Raw genomic sequence first — 18639 nt, 5'->3', positions numbered from 1 at the left:
GTGTCCAATAATAATTTTATTTCCAATAATTGCTAATTTGTAATGAAGAACGTAAGCGGATATTTTGAGTGCTATTTTTTTTTTTTTTTTTTTTACTCCTGACCTTCTTGATAAATAACCAGTAGATAATCATCCAGGTGTGTTGTAAGATCTGCCCATATGTGTTAAATCGAACACAATGTCTGAACCGCCAGTGATTGTCCTACCTGATGGAGCACAGTAAGCAAATAACTTCGCAAGGGACCTCTCGCACTCTTAGCGAGAATCATAGCCCTAGACCAACGAGCCATACATGGCGCTCATACATGGACCACCCTGGCAACACAAAGAGCCAGACTATTATATTATATAGTTAATTATTATTTCGTTTATTATTTATATATATATATATATATATATATATATATATATATATATATATATATATATATATATATATATAAATAAAACAAAATAATAACGATAATTATCAACTATTTTGCATACTACTCCTTCAAATAATATATTTAGAAATAATAAATAAATAAATAAATAAATACATACGTACATAATCGTGTTATATTACAATTATTGAAGTTTGATCTTTGTTAGAATCATGATATAAACACTATTTTTTTTTGAAGTATTATACACTACGTTTGAGGAAACACTGCATTTATATAAGTCTGGGGTCTTTATAAGTCGTGTTTATGTATATTTTTGTGTGTAAATGCACGTTTCTGCGCCTGAGATGTGGATTATAAAGTTCGGGTTGTTTCGTTTGCCCACATATGGCGGCGGAAAATAAAACTATAATGAGGGATTTTCATATTAATTTCACTATCACGGGTTTTCTCAATGTAAATTTGGGCAATATATAGCACACATGTAGTCATAAAATCTAAACAACAACAACAACAACAACAACAACAACAAGAACAAACCTACTTATGCTAAAACTAAAATCAGCTTCATGCAACAATTTGTCAGTCGTGGAGGTTTATGTGGCCGTTCAGAAGCAGAGTAATGTAGGCTGTGTGGGATTTAACTCTGTACAGCTGTGCGTACACACACGTAGTATATACTTTGATAATTGACCCCTGGTTCGATTTGATCCCACATGGTCACTTGAGATTTACTTTTCTCTACTATTGTATTTTTTTTCAAGTGAGAGATGGTAAATAAAATTAAATGCAATGACACAGTAATGTCTGGACAAATGTATGCTTACATTGGATGGAGACATGTTGTTCTTAGACTGATGATCTAATCTGAAGCATTTTTGCATTGAACAAAAGACATTGCAGAACAGTGTGGCTTCTCTTAGCCTGGTAACCCCCCAGAGTTACACCCTCTTCCAGGAACATCGGCCTGCACTGCCACGAACTCTGAAGTGTATGTGGTTGTTGGTGTGTCTTGTCCTTGCCCGGTCCCCCTGGGGAAATTGTGTGTGTTGTATGCATTTCCTTTTCAGTTTACTTAATTCACAGCTAATTCACCTTGTCAATAATTTGGCTCCAGATTTTGGCCTTTTCAGGTGCTAAATAATATATTTAGATAATGTATTTTTGCTGTTTACTCTTCATTTCAGCTCTGTGAGCATGCAGTTTACAGAGTTTTGTGGGTGTAATTTGTGGCAAATTGCATTCATATACATGCAAGTGCAAAGAAAATCAGTGTTTCTGAATTTTTTTGTTTGGCACAGATTAGACATTAGACAACTTTACTGAAACACTGATAAATAAGGTCCCGTTGTTAGCTGGCTTGGTGCCTGATAATGGGATTATAAATCATTACTTTTCTACAATTTTATACTATAAAGTACTATATGCAAATTATTTTGCAATAACAACAAGGTTATCTGGTTTCCCCCATAAAACATGCCAGTAGATAATTTTTTACATTGACTCAGACATACAATGTTCATTCTGCTTCAAACTTCACAAATCTGATAAAAATCCCAGCCTGAAGACAACTACAAGCCAATGTTCAGTTATAGTCATAACCCCACGTGCTGCCAACATGAATTGTCAAAACATGAACTGCTTTCCCTTACTCTGGTAATCCCCATTCCAAGGGCTTTCCCCATTATTATATGTCACGATTAGCCTTATAACACCATTCTTAGGTGTTGCAACTTCTGTATTGCCATCACATTGATTGCAGTAAAGGTGTTTTAAGTATTGTGCAGCAAAATATAAAGAAATAATAACAGTGTGGCATAGTTTTTAGTCTTTAAAGAGACGGTAAAAAAAAAAAACTACTTCTAAAACAATTATGAAACTAATACAAACATATTTTACACCAATGATCTAACCAAACATTTTAGATAAACACTGAATTAATATGTGTAACAGTGAGGGCTCGGGCACAGAGTAAGGGTTCATTTGTGGAGAGTTTATTAAACAGCAACAGTCAAAAAAGAGTCCAGGGTCGCTATCAGAATGGCAAGCAGGAACAAGGCCGACAAATCTGTAGGTGCGTCCCAAATCAGACACTTTTGTAATATAAATAGTGTGATTGGTGTGTTCACACTGAGTTCTTTAAGTTCCTGGATGGTGCACTCATTCAACCGAAAAAAAACGAAGCGTGGAATGATGGACAATTCATGCACTCAATGGTCACAGCTTTCCTTATGTAGCAGATGGGAGGGTCTTTATCAGGCACAGATGCTGAATGTAAAAAAAGATGTTTACATTGCCAGCAGCCATAGTCAAAACCATAGCTTAATATGTTGATTTTAAATTGTGCAAGCAAAATTCGCCTGCGGAGACAATTATGCCTCCGTCTAACGGTGACTGAGGTCTTGTTGGGCATACAAGGAAACATTAACATAAACAGTAAAATGTACCAATTCATTTTTGTTATCTTTTGGGCCATTTCGCTAATGCTAGCGCCATCGCATTAGGTGCGTTTGACATAATTTGCCCTCGACCAGGAAACAGCATATACCTCCGAATAGTACAATACCGAAAGTGAGCCATTTGAGATGATCCCACCCTTCTGAAATTCATACACTAGATGCCAGTGTATAGTGCATAGTGTAAGTGTACAGTGTATAGTATGTCTTTTGGGAAACAATTCCACCTTGGACTACCCCTGTTCCCGTGTAGAACTTCTTCCTTTGTTGTCTCCCTCCAAAGCTAAGCATATTTAAAAAACCCATGTGTTTTTAAAGTGAACAATATGAGAATAACCATCACAGAGTTTCAAAACTCAGGTAAAGGCTGGCCCCTGGTGGCATGTATGGGAGTATACAGATTGCGTATTACAATATCTCAAAAACGAAAATTAAATTATAAGAAACATGGAGACCTAGTAGTTGAGTTTATGGTAGAGCAGTAGACATCATGTATATAGAATATACATGTAATCATTTTGGCTATACAATCCATCTCAATTAATTAAATTATGTGCTGGCCAAATCAGAGGTTCTCAACTGTCACGTAATCCACGTAATGGAGTTTAGGACGGATGCAAATGCACAGGGTACGATCGCTTGGTATGGTGAAACACACAAATTTCGCAAAGTGATGGTGTTCAAAAAAGTCTCTTATATAGCTGAGTGAGTGAGTGTGAAATTGGCAAGAGGTGTGTGTGATTAGAATTCCAGAGAAGGTGAAGGTGTGTGGGAAGTGTAGTCCATGGTGGCCATGTTTGTAGTCTGCAGTGCAGGATGGGAAATGTAGTCATTGGTTTGCTTTGATATATGTATCTATATCTATATATCTATATCTATATCTATCTATATATATATCTATATATCTATATATCTATATATATATATATATATATATATATATATATATATATATATATGGAATCTGGACTGATTGGCGTGTCTAAAGTGTCCACAGTGCATGAATGGGTGTGTGAGTGTTCATGTGATTGTGCCCTGTGATGGATTGGCACACTGTCCAGGGTGTAACCCGCCTTGTGCCCGATGCTCCCTGGGATAGGCTCCGGTTTCCCCGTGACCCTGAGGAAAGGATAAGCGGTATAGAAGATGGATGGATGGATGTTCTTTAAAAAAAAAAATATTATGATCCAAAGAGTAAAAACAGTAACACGCAGCTTTATTAGAGTGTTTTCTTCAGGAGGTATTCTTTGGCTGAGGTCACATCTGCACCAGGCTTCTCACATATCTCTGTGCACAACATGAAACATTGAAAGCTGTCAGAAAACTCACTTTATCAAATTCTATTGTAGACAAATGGCTGAATATTTAATGAATGAAACTGATTTAAGTGACTCTTACTCTTGATGTCAGATTCTCTTCTACAACATAAAGATGAGGTTACAAAAGAGAACAACAAATATGACCGCAACAACACCATCAGCATGTCCACTGTTCCGGGGGGACGGCACTGCAGGAGTGATCATAAACATATATCTATTTGGTTACCTTTGTTTCATCTAACCTTCTTACATGCACAGTAAGTCCTCTTAAAGAATCAACAAGCAAAATAAATTACTGCTCACATTTTATGTTCATGGGTTGCAGAAAATGAAATCCTGACCAGGTAATGAGGCCAGGACTTCGGAATTCTCAGACTTTTTAGTAAAACAGAATATTGGAGATTTTATTATTGCCAAGCCTTCATAGAAAAAAAAATACTCACCATTTGTAGTTGGGGTTGTGGGGCAGGCTGAAAGGCAGAAAAATAACACTAAGTGTTGTAAGACACATATGTATATGCACTGACCTAATAGACCAGTTACACAAAGATGCACCTAACATAGACTAAGCCTGTGTCTTTATTATAACTGGTTGTTTGTTTAATAAGATTTAAAACGCTTTACAGAACAGCTAGGTCTACTTAAGAAATAATGTTCACCATAAAACTATAACATTTTCCATGTTTTACATGATGTAAATTAAATAAGATTTCAGCTGCAGTGAGCAAATTTGTGTTATTGTAACTGTCAGTGATGACTGAATCTATATTTGAGTCACAAACTTAATTTCTTCCTCGGCCACATTAGTATTTTTGTTAGCTTTAACTTGTAACATTATTATTATTGTATTATTATTATTATTATTATTATTATTATTATTATTATTATTATTATTATTATATTGGTAGTGGTAGTAATAGTAGCATTTATTTTATTATTATTATTAGCAGTATTATCTATTTTATCAATTAACACTAATAACCTATCTTGGCTCTAAAGGTAGAATAGGATAGTAGAAAAAAACACACTTCTGAATAATTTTGTACGCTAGTCTGACTCATATTGAACGCAGCAGATAGGCCGTATAGAGTATAACACAGTAGCAGTTTGAATGCTGCACTACAGGTCCCCTGTGAATTCTAGTAATTACTGCTCTAGTCAGAAACATTTGAGTAATCGATACTACTGGGTTTTGATATTGCTTTTTTCAAAATTGAATGAAATGAGGCAGTGGACCGTATTAACTTTTCGCCAAATCCTTTTTTTTTATTTCTAGGCCAGCACCATTTGGTCTATGTTATACAATAATGTACATTATTAATTTCTGTTTAGGATCAAGAGAAAGATTTTAGCATTGCACTTACAAGGGCAGTTGATGATTTTCTGTGGAAATGAAAACAGAGAGACAAATCTTAGGTTTACGATTACAAATGAATGCAAGCAGGGATTTTTGATTAGATTCATTTTGCCATCAGAAACACACTGTTCTGTACACACTCACTGTAAATGTCTATATAAATGAGTTCCAGTTTACGTGAACATGATCTGAGCAGAGCATAAGGAAAGATAAAGTGCTCTGCATGGCACTGTAGCAGCTAAACCCATACAGTGATATCTTAGCTCTGCCTCCCCTTGGCTAGCGACACCAAACTAGTCCAGTAAGAAAAGTTTCATATTTTATCGATCTGGTCGTTGTACAAACAGTGACAACACCCAAGGCAAGTTTAATGATAAATCCAACTTTTCCTGATCAGGTCATACATTGACGCGCTAAAATTACTGGAAGAACTACGAGTTTCACTTTGTAGTGTGTTTTTGTAGGCTTGATAGGTTTTCACTTTCATAAGCAGCTACAGGAAATGCTGGGCAGAGGGTGTTGCTGCTAAATGAGGATCTAAAATTTTACTAAATTAATTTATTCATACGTTAATTTTTCCAGCCTGCACTGTTAATGATTAATCAATGTGCTCAATAAAGACCTGAAAAGTGCTGTGTGTATGTTATTAGTTTAGTCAGATTGCGTTTGGCTATAATTGTGACATAGATGAAGATCCGATCACTTTTTACGAATAACCAATGCAAAAACACTCGTAACTCCGTTTATGATTTACAAACGTTTTCTTGCAACTGTAGTGTATATATGATAAAAAAATAAATGTCATTACTCACCCCGTTACAGACATTTTTGTATGTAAGATTGTTAGGACAGGTTTTAAAAGTGATGCTACGACGATCTTTGCTGAGAACCATCATGTCATTAAAATGATCTTCATTGGCCACCACAGTATTCTGAAAAACACAGTTACACACATGTAAAACATTAGAGTTGTCATTTTTATCCTTTCAGCTATAATTAAAGCTCTAAAACTTGTGACCTAAGACTATATCATCCCAGAACATATACAGTGATTCATTGTGTACACAAGTTCGTAATGCATCAAGTGGAAGGCCAAACAAGCCATTAGTGTTCCAGTTTTTATTACAATTTGCAGTTCAGATAACATTTACATATTGTCATAAACTGGAATATTAAAAAGGGAGCTTCAGAATATTATTACAGCTAGCTACAATGGAAATATAGAGATAGAATTAATATATTAGTAGTTACTAGCTAATTAGTGAATCGAGATGTTTGGTTAACCGTTGTAGAAGTTGGTCCGAGGAGGTATTTACATTTTGAACACCATCAGATTTCATTTAGATTAAGATATAGAAGTCTACCACCGGCTTAAATCAATTGTGGCACAATAACTCGGAGGAACTATTTTCATAAATAAATGTGAAAACAGATAATCAGTCATGTCACATGTCGAGGTTCCGACGTAAGAGACACTGACAAGAACACGATCACAGACATAAAGGAGAATATTTCACAAATTGTTTATACTCACATCAACACACCAATTGTATTCATTACAGGAAGCTACGTCCTCAAGTAGATGAAACGTCATGCCATTCGGATCAGACTTGGCAGAACAGTCATTGCCCTCGACTTTGTGTAGCCACAGAAAGTAGATACAGATGACTGTATAACAGTAAATAAAGAAAAATGCCAAACATATTTGTTATGACATTTAAACCATATTTGATGTGACAGAGTCATTGTAACCAACCCTAATAATGAAATGTAATTTCGTTTATAGGAAAAAAAAAAGAAGAAAACTAAAAAGACTTCAGCAGCAGAGAGCAAACTTATGTGTTATTTATGCGAACCTGTGGACCTGCTTACATGGCGTTCATACAATGTTGACCAAATATTTGTTTCCTTCATTATATCTTTCTCTATGTGTATACTTTATTAGGTAGTTAGAATGCAGATGAGGTAAAGGCCATTTCAGTTATTATTAGGACATCAGTAAAACACAATGGCACAATGACATAAGATAATAATATAAGACAAGATAAGACAAGATAAGAAAAGATAAGATAAGACAATATTTTATTAATCCCCAGAAGGGGGGGGGGGGGGGGGGGGGGGGTGGTGGTTTGCGGGTGTTTCTCAAATCGTTACTACAGTCCGATGTGTGACCTCGCGGTCTGCAATGACAGCTAGATAAAAGACAGACTAAGATTCGGTTTGTGTAGTGTGAATTGAATCATACTTACAAACCACGCGCGCGCGCAAGACGTCTCCAGCGAATGGGGACATCCCTGTTACAGTAAATATAGAGGAGAATCAGTCGAGTCCTACTGAAAAATAAATAGACTGAACTCCTGAGTCGCTACGTGTTTAGATTTCGATAAAATGAACTCCTAACGCTGTTACCAATAACGCCCTCACTGCTGAAAAAGCTGAACTCCGCCTCTGGGCACGTGTGTCTCAAATTCCCCCACTCGTGTGGCGTGTGTATGTGTAATATTTCTCTCCTCCTCCATCATTCACTGCGACGGGCACAGTGTCCGAATTCCTCTAGAAATCAAATGATTCTGATAAAATTCTATTCATTTATGATTTATAATGCACTTATACATTTTTTTCTTCCGCATTCAGACCACTGCAGACTCTCGACCTCATTGTATTGTTATAAACTAATTATTAAAACTGCACACATTCAATAACATTTAACAGTAACAGGAGGAACTCCACCGAATATAGTGAAGTAAAAGTACATTTCTGTGATTAACAATTAACTTGAGTAAGAGTAGCATATAAGTATGGCCAGTTAAACCTACTCTTAGAAGTATTGTTTTCCTCCAAAATGTTACTCAAGTAAATGTAACAAAGTAAATGTAACAAAGTAAATGTAACAAAGTAAATGTAGCACGTTATTGCTCACCCCTTGTTGTTGGTGAGTTAACAGGTAATTAGAACCAGCTCAATTCTCCTCTACAATTCTATATTTAGCTTTAAAAGAATGCTGAGTCATCCTCACTCTGGTTATAAAACTGCTCTTTTGACAGGAACTGATGGTGTCTTTGTTGTTCATGTAGCACATCTCTTCCAGCTTCAGGATGTGTTGTCAAATCAACTTTGTAGCTTAATAACGGATTCACTGGTCTAGCTACTTAGTGTTGTTACAGCAGGGTTGCTTTATATGCTTTTGCTTGTATGGAATGAGGCAAATGAGATTGTGATCAGAATGCCTGAGAGATACATGAATGACAGCCCGATGTGCATATGTTGATTCACAGTGTAGCAATGTTCCACACGTTTCTCTTCATTCATGGCTTCAGAGGACTTGTCTGAATTTGGGCGTTTCCTTTGTTAGCTTTGCACTGTTAAGGTCTTGATTAAAGTTAAAGTTTTAAGATTGGCTACTCAAGATAAACTAAAATCATTACTGCATGACTGTCAATAATGTGAATAATGTTAACATAATAATATAGAGCAGTTTTGCCATCATGTAATGCCTTCACTTTAAGTTAGAAGTGCTGGAAGGACATGCACGATGTGTTTATTATGGAGAACCTGGAACCCCTACCCCCAGGTGTTTCTGTGGATAAATTCTGCTAATTAAAATAAAATAAAAATTTAGTTAAAAGGTTTTCTGCCAATAATACACTTTGACTTGTCTGTAAATTGATTAAGGAGCCATTGAACAAACACAGCGGGAAATGCAGTTTGTCTAAAGATGCCTAAAGCTTGATTCACACTCCACCAAAAGACGCTAACCAATGCCAACAGACACCTTTGTCAGGTTATGTTGTGTGTTAACTGTGTTGCCGCTGGTCGGCGTTTGTTTTCAACAACTGAACATATTTAGTTGACGTCTGGTGGTCATGAAATGTCAGAGCAGTGTGGTATGATTGTATAACAAACTCTGACATAAGCTGACCTGGGCACAAACCGTTTCCATGACAATGAGGCAAGCATCCCTGAAAACTCCATAAAACGAAAGCCTGTGTGCTAGGTGCTAGGTGGACATACTTCTAAAAAGACTGTGTCCATACATTTTTTTCTTGCATGTGAGAGCTACTTGCGTAAAATATGTGAAAATTGGACAAAACAGTTGGATTTATCATAAAACCTGCCTTTGGTGTTATTAGTGTTTGCAGGACTGATAAAATATAAAACCTTTTGACTATCTAACGCAAGACTAGGCTAGTTTGGTGTTGCTATCCAAGGGGAGGCACACCTAAGCTATCATTTTATCAGTTTAGCTGGCTGCAGTGCCATGCGAAGTGAGTTAGTTGTATTTACCCTGTTAGAATGGGAAATGAAGATCATAGGGTTTCACTTATAATTTGGTACTATATAAAAATGTTTCTTGGCTTAGGAGGAGAGGAATCCATCAAGAACCATCACAGCCAGTGGGAACGTCCTAAAGTTATCATTGAGTTATCTGCAATTTGGCGTCTTAATAAAGAACACATACAGCATACCATAATACATTGGCAAACAATGAGGAATATAAATGTGCAAACAGCAGTGTTGAAAGTTACATCCAAAATTAAACCTGAATAAGCAACAGCTAGGTTTCCATCATGCATCTGTTTTGTCAGAACCTTGTACTTTTCTTCAAGACCTTGTTGTGCTTTAACAATGTGACTATATTTCTTTTGCATCAATGGTATTAGCATATTGTCTAGTTTTGTGTAACTCAAAATCAAATTCTGGGATATTTTCCACAAAACCTAGTTGTTCCTCTGGATTGAATGACGATGTCTGTTGGGTACCATTTACATATTGAAAGTAATCATTTTGTAGAGACCATGTTGACTCTAGTCTCATATAAAATTAGGTGAAATTTAGCAGGCAAAGTGTCTGCCTACAATTGACAAGGATAGAGAAGTGACAGAGAAGAAGTGATCAAGAAGGGACGTAGTTGCATATTATTAAAAGCCCTTTTTTTTATTAGAGATGAAAGATAGGGCAGATGCGGTGGTGTGACCATCCTGTACAGTCACTTCATCTTCCTGTAGTCCCTCATGTAGATAATCATCTGTTTGAAAACCTGCAGCCCCACTAAGGCCTTAAGCTTGAGTTCATTCTTGCAGAGTTCTTGGGCACTAATCCTACTGGATATTCCCAGATTCTTCCAGATGACTCCAAGTACCCTCTCCACAAACCCGAATAACTTCTGCCTGAAGGTAGTTTTCCTGGGATGACTTACTTGTAGATCTTCTGTTCGGTGGTCTGTGGATAAGCTCGTTGCTATAGCAGCATGATACGTCAAGAATGCTGTTGGCGAGAGGTCTTTATACCTAGGGTTAGACCCTAACCCTGACACCGTTCATCCAAATCTGGAGACCACACCGTCAGATTCACTAGGACTGGAACATGGATCCATTGGACGTTGTTGATTAGCACTCTGGGATAGGGTCTCTTCACCACACCTGATGAAGGAACTGGTTGCTCCGGCACTCTTGCATCTTTACTGCTGTTAGGAGGGCTGCCATCATAATTACAAATATTCACATAGGCTACTAATTCATGCCAATTTAGACAAATTTAGAGTTGTGAATCCACATGTGTGCAGTGTTGTAATTTCACTGCAAGTTATATGTTGTATATGTCACGAATCGTGACGGAGCAGAGATAGGACGGATGCAAGTGCAGTATGAACAGTTGTTTATTTGAAAGAGAGACAGGCAGACAAATCCAAAACGTGATCCAAAACGTAATCCATAAACATGCAAGAGGTCAGGCGATCGGCAAACAGGCATACACGGGGCAAGGCAAGAATCTAGGTCGTGGTCACGGAAAACAGGGTCGATAAACAAAACGAGAAACGAACTATGACGTGGGACTGGAAGCGGATAATCCAGCGCGAACTATCTCTAAACATGGACCGTGACTATGACTACGATACGAACTAAACTAACTCTAAACATGGACTGTGACTATGACTACGATAAGAACTAATCTAACTCTATGGTATTACTCTTCCGCGTTGTGTGCTGTGAGGCGTGCGGTATATATGCGGACATGATCAGCGTCTAAACTGCTAGCAGCTGAGAGCAATACAGACCCACGTGAAATCCCAGCCAATGACAGAACAGGGAAGAGACATGACAGAAACATAAACAAAACATACGTGTCCAGATGTCACTATGGTCAACAACGGAAAAGCAGGTGCTCGCGCATTCGCGCTTAGAGCACGCTGCTTCAAGGGGGAATCATGACAGAACCCCCCCCCCCCCCCAAAGGCACTCCACCCGGAGTGCCATGAGTCATCCCATTTAATTGGCGGCCCCGGCCCCCTGGGCTGAATGTCCCAAGCAGAGCCAGAAAACTGCTCCAAGGTGGCCAAGGTCCAAGGTGGCCATGTTTGTAGGCAGCGATGCTAGTTGCTAATGGGAGGTTGTGGTGGCCATGTTTGTAGGCTGTGAGGCAGTTTGGGAAATGCTCTTTGACACTAGTTCTGCCCGAGACAGGTGGTGATGCCCTGCTTGTCTGTAGTCCCATCTGTACCAGGAATCTCTTCTATTTTGAAAACATCTGTACACAGAGCATCACACATTAACATACGTTAGAATGTTCATTTTAACCATTTCTATTAGAGGGAACAGTCAACTGAACATTTAAAGTATAAGTAAGAGCTATGTGAGTGACTGACCTTTGAAGCTCTCGCCTCTTCCACACAATGATGATGCAAACAAGAACAGCACCGAGAATGCCCATAGCACATCCAACCACATTTACATTGCTCTGGTGCAGTAGTCCTGGAAAAATGTAAACAATATAAGCCTATTATAGAAACAAATATATTTATAAATTAGTGTTGGGTCCTTAACCAACCGAGTCCGAGTCCAAAAGGGGCCGAGTTGGACTCAAGTCGAACAATTTAAATAGTGTTCTTGTCTCATGAATGGCAGTGTCAAAATGTAAAGTAAAATCCAATTTAAACAAAATATATGGCAAGGAGCCTGCAGTTTTTCATTATGATACAAATATGATATTCTGTTGTCAGGAATGATTGTAAAAATGCCCACCCAGATATTTTTAATGCACCCCCAGTCAAGACAGGCTAAATCCAGCCCTGTAACAAAATAGACTGTTTTTAATATACATCTGTGTCTGATAAATCACAGAGCTGCAAAGGGGTACACAAATGAAGAGGACCAATGTCAGCAAGCTATCACCTACACTGTCATTTAAACATAAACCTAGGTGAATAATATGCACCTACACTAAGAATCGTGAATATCTCATGTTATATTCATTTACAGTTCATTAAACATATGAACAATTATTATCAGGGATAGCCATTTTTTTCTTTACATTGAATTTCACATTGACAAAGCTCCTATAACACAAAGATACTCACCTTTAGGAAGTGGCTCTGTAGAACAGTTATCTGTAAGGCAGGAAAATAACTCATGACTCATAACAATGACTCATTAAATATGCACATATAAATTACTGTTATACACTTTTCACCATTAGCACGGTGCTAAGTATATAAAATAGGAACTTTTACAGAATCTTTAGGCATCTTTACTTCTCATAGCACAGCTTGCAAGTGTAAAGAGCAGTACAATTAGAAGGCCAAACAGGAACAGACCTTTGTGGTAGCTTTGTGTAGCTTTTTAATATCTTTTTTTATGCCATCATCTGTCTGTGTCATTCAGTATTGTAAATAATTCCTTTGTCTTGGAGAGTCTGAATGATTTTAACATTATACTCACGTGGACAGTTGATGGTTTTCTGTGCATATAAAAAATAGAGAGACAGATAAACACATTCAGTCATTAAATCACACAAGTACACAGCTTGTTAACTTCTCATCTTTGTTCTCTAACATGTCTGGATGTTATTACAAACTTATAAATAAGGTATAAACACACTAAGTTGTGCTGTTACTGGAAAATAATCAACGATGGGGTGGTGTGATGTGCTCCAAGGTCAGTGTTGAATTTAGTCTGTGTGATGAGGAGATGTCATTACCTACACTGTCTAAGATGTGCCGATGATAAAACTTTATTACTCACCCCACTATGTATACCCCAGTACGTCACATTCTCAGGGCAGCTCTTAAAGTTGACATAACGAGGACCTCGGCTCTCAATGGTGGTATTGTTAAAAGCATTTTCATTGGCATGAACAATACCCTAAAAACACACAGACATACAATGTTAAATATTTGTTAAAAAAAAGCCTAATATTTGTTTTTGCTACCTCACTGGCATGTAGTTGTTTGTGTAGGTTAGTTCTGGATGGATTTATTTTAGTAATTTATCTAAATGTTAGAAGAGTGCTTATATATACTAGCGTAAATTCAGGTGTATTGGGACATCAGGTCAACTGGTGCAGTTTAATTCAACAACATTTAATTTCTTTCCTGATAAAGTCAAAACTTTATTTACAACTTATTTTATTGCTTATGTTACTAAGCCCTAGCAGTAGAATTACTTAATAGAAATATCATAATATAATTCATAGAACATCATAAAAGGGTGTGTGTAATTTTAGAGTTTGATTTTTGCTTTGTTCGTAGTGGTTTTTGAATGAGATTTTTAATGAATCCGTGTACACAATATATATATATATATATATATATATATATATATATATATATATATATATATATATATATATATATATATATATAGAGAGAGAGAGAGAGAGAGAGAGAGAGAGAGATATTTTTAGAAAAGATTGAATTTGGAAAATATTGAAGATTTTTCCAAACACTAAAATGTGCAGGACAGTCTGGACTAAACCAATGAAAATATGTGTCCCAAATTCCCAAACATGCAGTCCCAAATTAGCAAACATCTTTATAAATGATTTTCAAACATGTAAGCCATGCTTCTTCACAATATGATTTAAAGGGAACCCCGAATACGAAGACTTGCATGGCTTATTAAATTAACGTTGCCATCCGCTATATAAATCCGCTATACAAAAACACTCTATATAAAATAAATAAATAAATAAAATCTTTGCACTTGTAGGCCACCATTGCTGTTTATGTCGCAATGCTTTCTGGGTAGTGACTTCAAATGGTTGCAACAGTCTTGATTCTCCAGCGACCCTACAGCGATATAAACACGTATTCATCCTTTTCAATTTGAACCCGAGAGTAACTTAAGGCTAATATAGAAGACATTACTCAAAATGTAGATCAGCCATCTCGCCGTCGTATACTTTACCCTGTTAAAATTCTGACAGCCCACCAGCCTGCTGTCACCATGTTGTGAGCAAATCTGTGCTATCTACACAGCTGCTGTGTTATGAGCAAATCTTTGCTATCTACACAGCTTCTGTATGTACGAAGGTTCTCATACCTTTGGAAAGCTAAGATTCTTGTGATTCGATTGATATAAACCGTTTTGAGATACAATCACAACAGCAGCTACGATTAATGTCTATGCCAGACCACCGGATATACAATCAAACACTTGCGAAATGGAGGCAATTCACCTCATCTGAAGCCTCATAGTAATCCACTGATCAATAACATCCTGACAAAAACACTGGCAAAGTCCAGTGTCTTTTTACACTGGCAAAGGTCCAAACAATTCGAATATGTAAAGATATTTAGTTCATCATTCAAAAGAGACCAAAACTATGCATATAATCCAAATGGTTCAAAAACAGCTTTAATTTTAGTTTGGGTATGCCTTGGCTAGGCATATTAGGCTAATTTTACAGGAGCATTACGTTATGAAAATATACAGAATAAACACTAACAAGATTCTTATGGATTTGATTATATTTACAGATATCCCCTGTATCACAGCACACAAGAACTAGAACATTACTGCCAAAAGTAGCACAGTGTGGCATTCTTTTCCTGCTGTGGGGGCTAATAGCTAATTCTTCTAAATGACAGTGGACATTGAGGATATTACTGTGAATGTTACAATTGTGAATATATTCCATGTGTTTCTAACAACGTGTTTTAGTAGGAGAGGGCAATTATTGCATGTTAAGGCCTACAAGTCTTCATAGTCTGGGTTCCATTGAAGCATTTTTACTTTACATGTATGTAGTCAAAAAGATTGAGTTTAGAAAAATACTGGATCATTCATGTATTAGAGGATATTGTATTTTTTAATGGCAAGAAAACTTTGGCAATGTGAAAATTCAAATTCACCCTATATACAATATATGGCCAAAAGTTTTTTAAGACACCTTAGTTCCATTGAAGGGAAACTCTAATGCTATAGCATACATGTTGTGCTTCTAACATTGTGGGTGTAGGCCCACATACTGTATCATGTAGCTAACACTGTCTAGCATTAATGTCTGTGTAGGGTGCCACAAATTTTTAAAAGGTTGGGAAATGCTGTATTATATAATCATATTTTATGAGCTTATGGGGAATGCGTCAGAGACAATAGTAGCCAAATGAGAATATAATAATTTTGTTCTAGTTGCTACAATGGAAGTCCATCTTTAAAATAAATTTTTTTAGCTATAGTGCAAAGCGGCACATCATGACTGACCTCAACCTAACCAGAGATGCAAGAAAGCTAAACAAATATTTAACAACATATAAAACAGAAAATCCATCATGGGACAAAGTGGAGATATAACAGACAGGACAACAGTGGATATACTCACATTAATCCGCCAGCTGTAGTGCTGAGACTCAGGTTCAGTTTCATTAAGATAAAACCTCATGGTGCCGTTAGGATGTTGCTCAGCATAACACTTACTGCCTTCTCCACCAGAAATTAACAGCACCAATGTGCAGATGGCTGTGTACGAAAAACAGTTAGGCTATAACCTTACTATAACCAAAGATATATATATATATATATATATATATATATATATATATATATATATATATATATATATATATATACACACACACACACACACACACACACACACACACATATATATATATATATATATATATATATATATATAAAACTCACTAAAAGAAAAGTGAACCTTGGATAAAAAAAAAAAAAAACAGAGTTGTCGCAGGTAATTTTTGTTTTTTTTCTCCGACTGGATATAAACTCAGTTGAATAAAACAAACAAACAAGAAGCACCCATGGCGTGTTGATACATTTTTTTAGGTTTAATTTTTAAAGTGTAGCCGCATCTGCTCCAGCCTCTTCTGTTTTCTTTTCACTTCCTTTTTCAGCACCACATTTCCTCTCCTTTTTATCACGTGTGTCCATTTTCCCATGTCCATGTTTCAAACTCTCTCCGTGAGGAGCGCTTTTCATTTAACCCATAAAGCTATTAATAATATCCCACCATTTTAAATGAGCTATATCTAATTCAGCACTAATCCCCGTTTTGAAACAAAAGATACTATTTAATAACCTTCATGGTTTGAGGATTAGATAAACGAACAAACAAACAAACAAACAAACAACAAAAAAAACCCTTTACTTACAGATCAGCCACCGAGCGCCTGAACATAACTCGAGCATCCCTCTATGGGATCTCCGGATTTCCGCGGTTAGAAACATTTGCTTAGAATTCTATCAATCTGGTGACTTTTTATACGCTTTATCAACTTTATTTCAAAACCAGTCTGGAGACCCAAATCTAGTGCGCTACTAACGTTTATGACGGTCGAGTGAAAGATCTGGCTCGCTCGACTCCTTTTCGGTGTAAAGCGGGATGCCCCGCCCACATTGTTTTTTGAAGATGACGTCGTAACGTCATTGTCAATCCTCCCCCACAGTTGAAGCTGAGGTTATACGGACACACTGTATGTCTTCCATGCGCCTTCGGTTCCTTTTAAACGCTCGTTTTGGTTCAAGTTACAAAGAGTAAAGCGCGTTGCTCCATCTGTAACCGTTTCCTCCATGTCTATTTCATGGCTATTTATTACCACTGTTTCTTTCTGTCTACGTTCTTGATAGAAGTTTTAAGTATTTTGTAACTGTGTAATAAAGTAGTTTGTGGTGCCATGGCCACACATAACATTCTTTAAGAAATAATCAGGCTATACGATGTTATTTTCTATTCTGGTATAACTCGATTCTATTTTATTCTCTTCTATTCTAAGTGTCTTCAGAAAATCTTTCTTTATTATATACACTACATGTACCTACGTTACAAAAAACCCTCACCTACTGCAGAGAGAGAGATGCGGGGAAGCCCTTTGGTGAAGTGAGACCCTTCTGTGTTACTTTGTCCCACACTCTAATATTTCGTTGTACCACCTTTGTGCGCATTCATCATGGCATTGTTTCGACAACCTTTACAACGTGACAACATTTATTTCCATCCAGAGTTACATCATTTAAAAATCATATAACGTTTAATACATTATTATAAAGACTTTCAATGCGGTTAAGGTCAGGACTCTGTGGTGGCTAATTCATGTGTAGCAGGCTTGTAGCAGGGATTGTGAATGATGGGTGCATCGCTTCATGTGCTTCCCTTCTTACCCTGATGTACCCATGGCTTTGTAGGGTAAATCTGGACTCATCAGGCCACATGACCTTTTTCCTTTGCTCCACAGTCCAATCTTTATGCTCTCTAGCAAACTGAAGTCGTTTTTATCTGATTAACCTCACACTCATTAGGCCACATAGCTGTGTATCCTTCAAGTTATCACCGCGTTGTGCATGTGGAAATGTTCTTACTTTCACTATTTAAACATAGCCAAGGGCGGATTTAGTGATTTGGGTGCCCTAGGCAAAATGTAGGAAATGGGGCCCTCATTGGGGTGTTTGAACGTCGATATTTAAAATTTCAGCACATTTTATTTAGCATTATAGCAATAATCAGGGGTGGACTGGGACCAAAAAAAGTGGTCCACCAGAGTGGACCTCCACACCCGGCCCACAACACGCCACATCATAACACACCGGCTCATTGAGGGTCGGACCAATTTTTAACACCAGTTACTAGCATAAAAATATAACACAATACAGAAACATAAATGCTATTTAAACATATTTTTTTTCAAAAGATATCAATTCATATTTGTAAAATATGCAAGCAGAAACAGAAGAACAGTGTGACAAAGAAAATAAAACAATCAAGACAGCTTGATTGTGTGTGATTGTGCCCTGCGATGAATTGGCACCCTGTCCAGGGTGTACCCCGCCTTGTGCCTCATGCTCGCTGGGATAGGCTCCAAGTTCCCCGTGACCCTGAAAAGGATA

The 18639-nt window shown here is 37.0% G+C and overlaps 2 protein-coding genes across 9 annotated transcripts in view; one reads left to right on the top strand and one right to left on the bottom strand.

Annotated features, from left to right (window-relative positions):
• The window catches only part of LOC108266079 (magnetosome-associated protein MamJ), a 94573-nt gene that overhangs the window by 36813 nt on the left and 39121 nt on the right, over window positions 1–18639 (top strand). The gene's annotated exons all lie outside the window — the stretch shown is intronic.
• On the bottom strand, window positions 4035–18500 carry LOC108266018 (uncharacterized). Of its 2 annotated transcripts, XM_053680430.1 has the most exons (8): window positions 16911–17136; window positions 7765–7809; window positions 7050–7183; window positions 6328–6447; window positions 5523–5541; window positions 4602–4628; window positions 4238–4346; window positions 4035–4126 (listed from the first exon to the last, which is right to left on the bottom strand). In XM_053680430.1, the coding sequence occupies exons 1-7, from the start codon at window positions 16984–16986 to the stop codon at window positions 4258–4260; spliced, it is 510 nt and encodes a 169-aa protein (XP_053536405.1). In that variant the 5' UTR covers window positions 16987–17136; the 3' UTR covers window positions 4035–4126; window positions 4238–4257. The 2 variants fall into 2 exon arrangements, with proteins under 2 accessions (XP_053536405.1, XP_017324447.2); XM_017468958.3 differs by lacking the exons at window positions 4035–4126; window positions 4238–4346; window positions 4602–4628; ... (2 more) ...; window positions 7050–7183; window positions 7765–7809 and adding exons at window positions 11740–12040; window positions 12159–12264; window positions 12870–12899; ... (1 more) ...; window positions 13534–13653; window positions 16115–16251 and having other exon boundaries at window positions 16911–18500.

Source organism: Ictalurus punctatus, chromosome 1 (genome assembly GCF_001660625.3).
Source record: "Ictalurus punctatus breed USDA103 chromosome 1, Coco_2.0, whole genome shotgun sequence".
In the NCBI taxonomy this organism is placed as follows: domain Eukaryota; kingdom Metazoa; phylum Chordata; class Actinopteri; order Siluriformes; family Ictaluridae; genus Ictalurus; species Ictalurus punctatus.
Note: the sequence above shows the minus strand (reverse complement) of the source record. Positions and strands in the feature narration are given on the sequence as shown.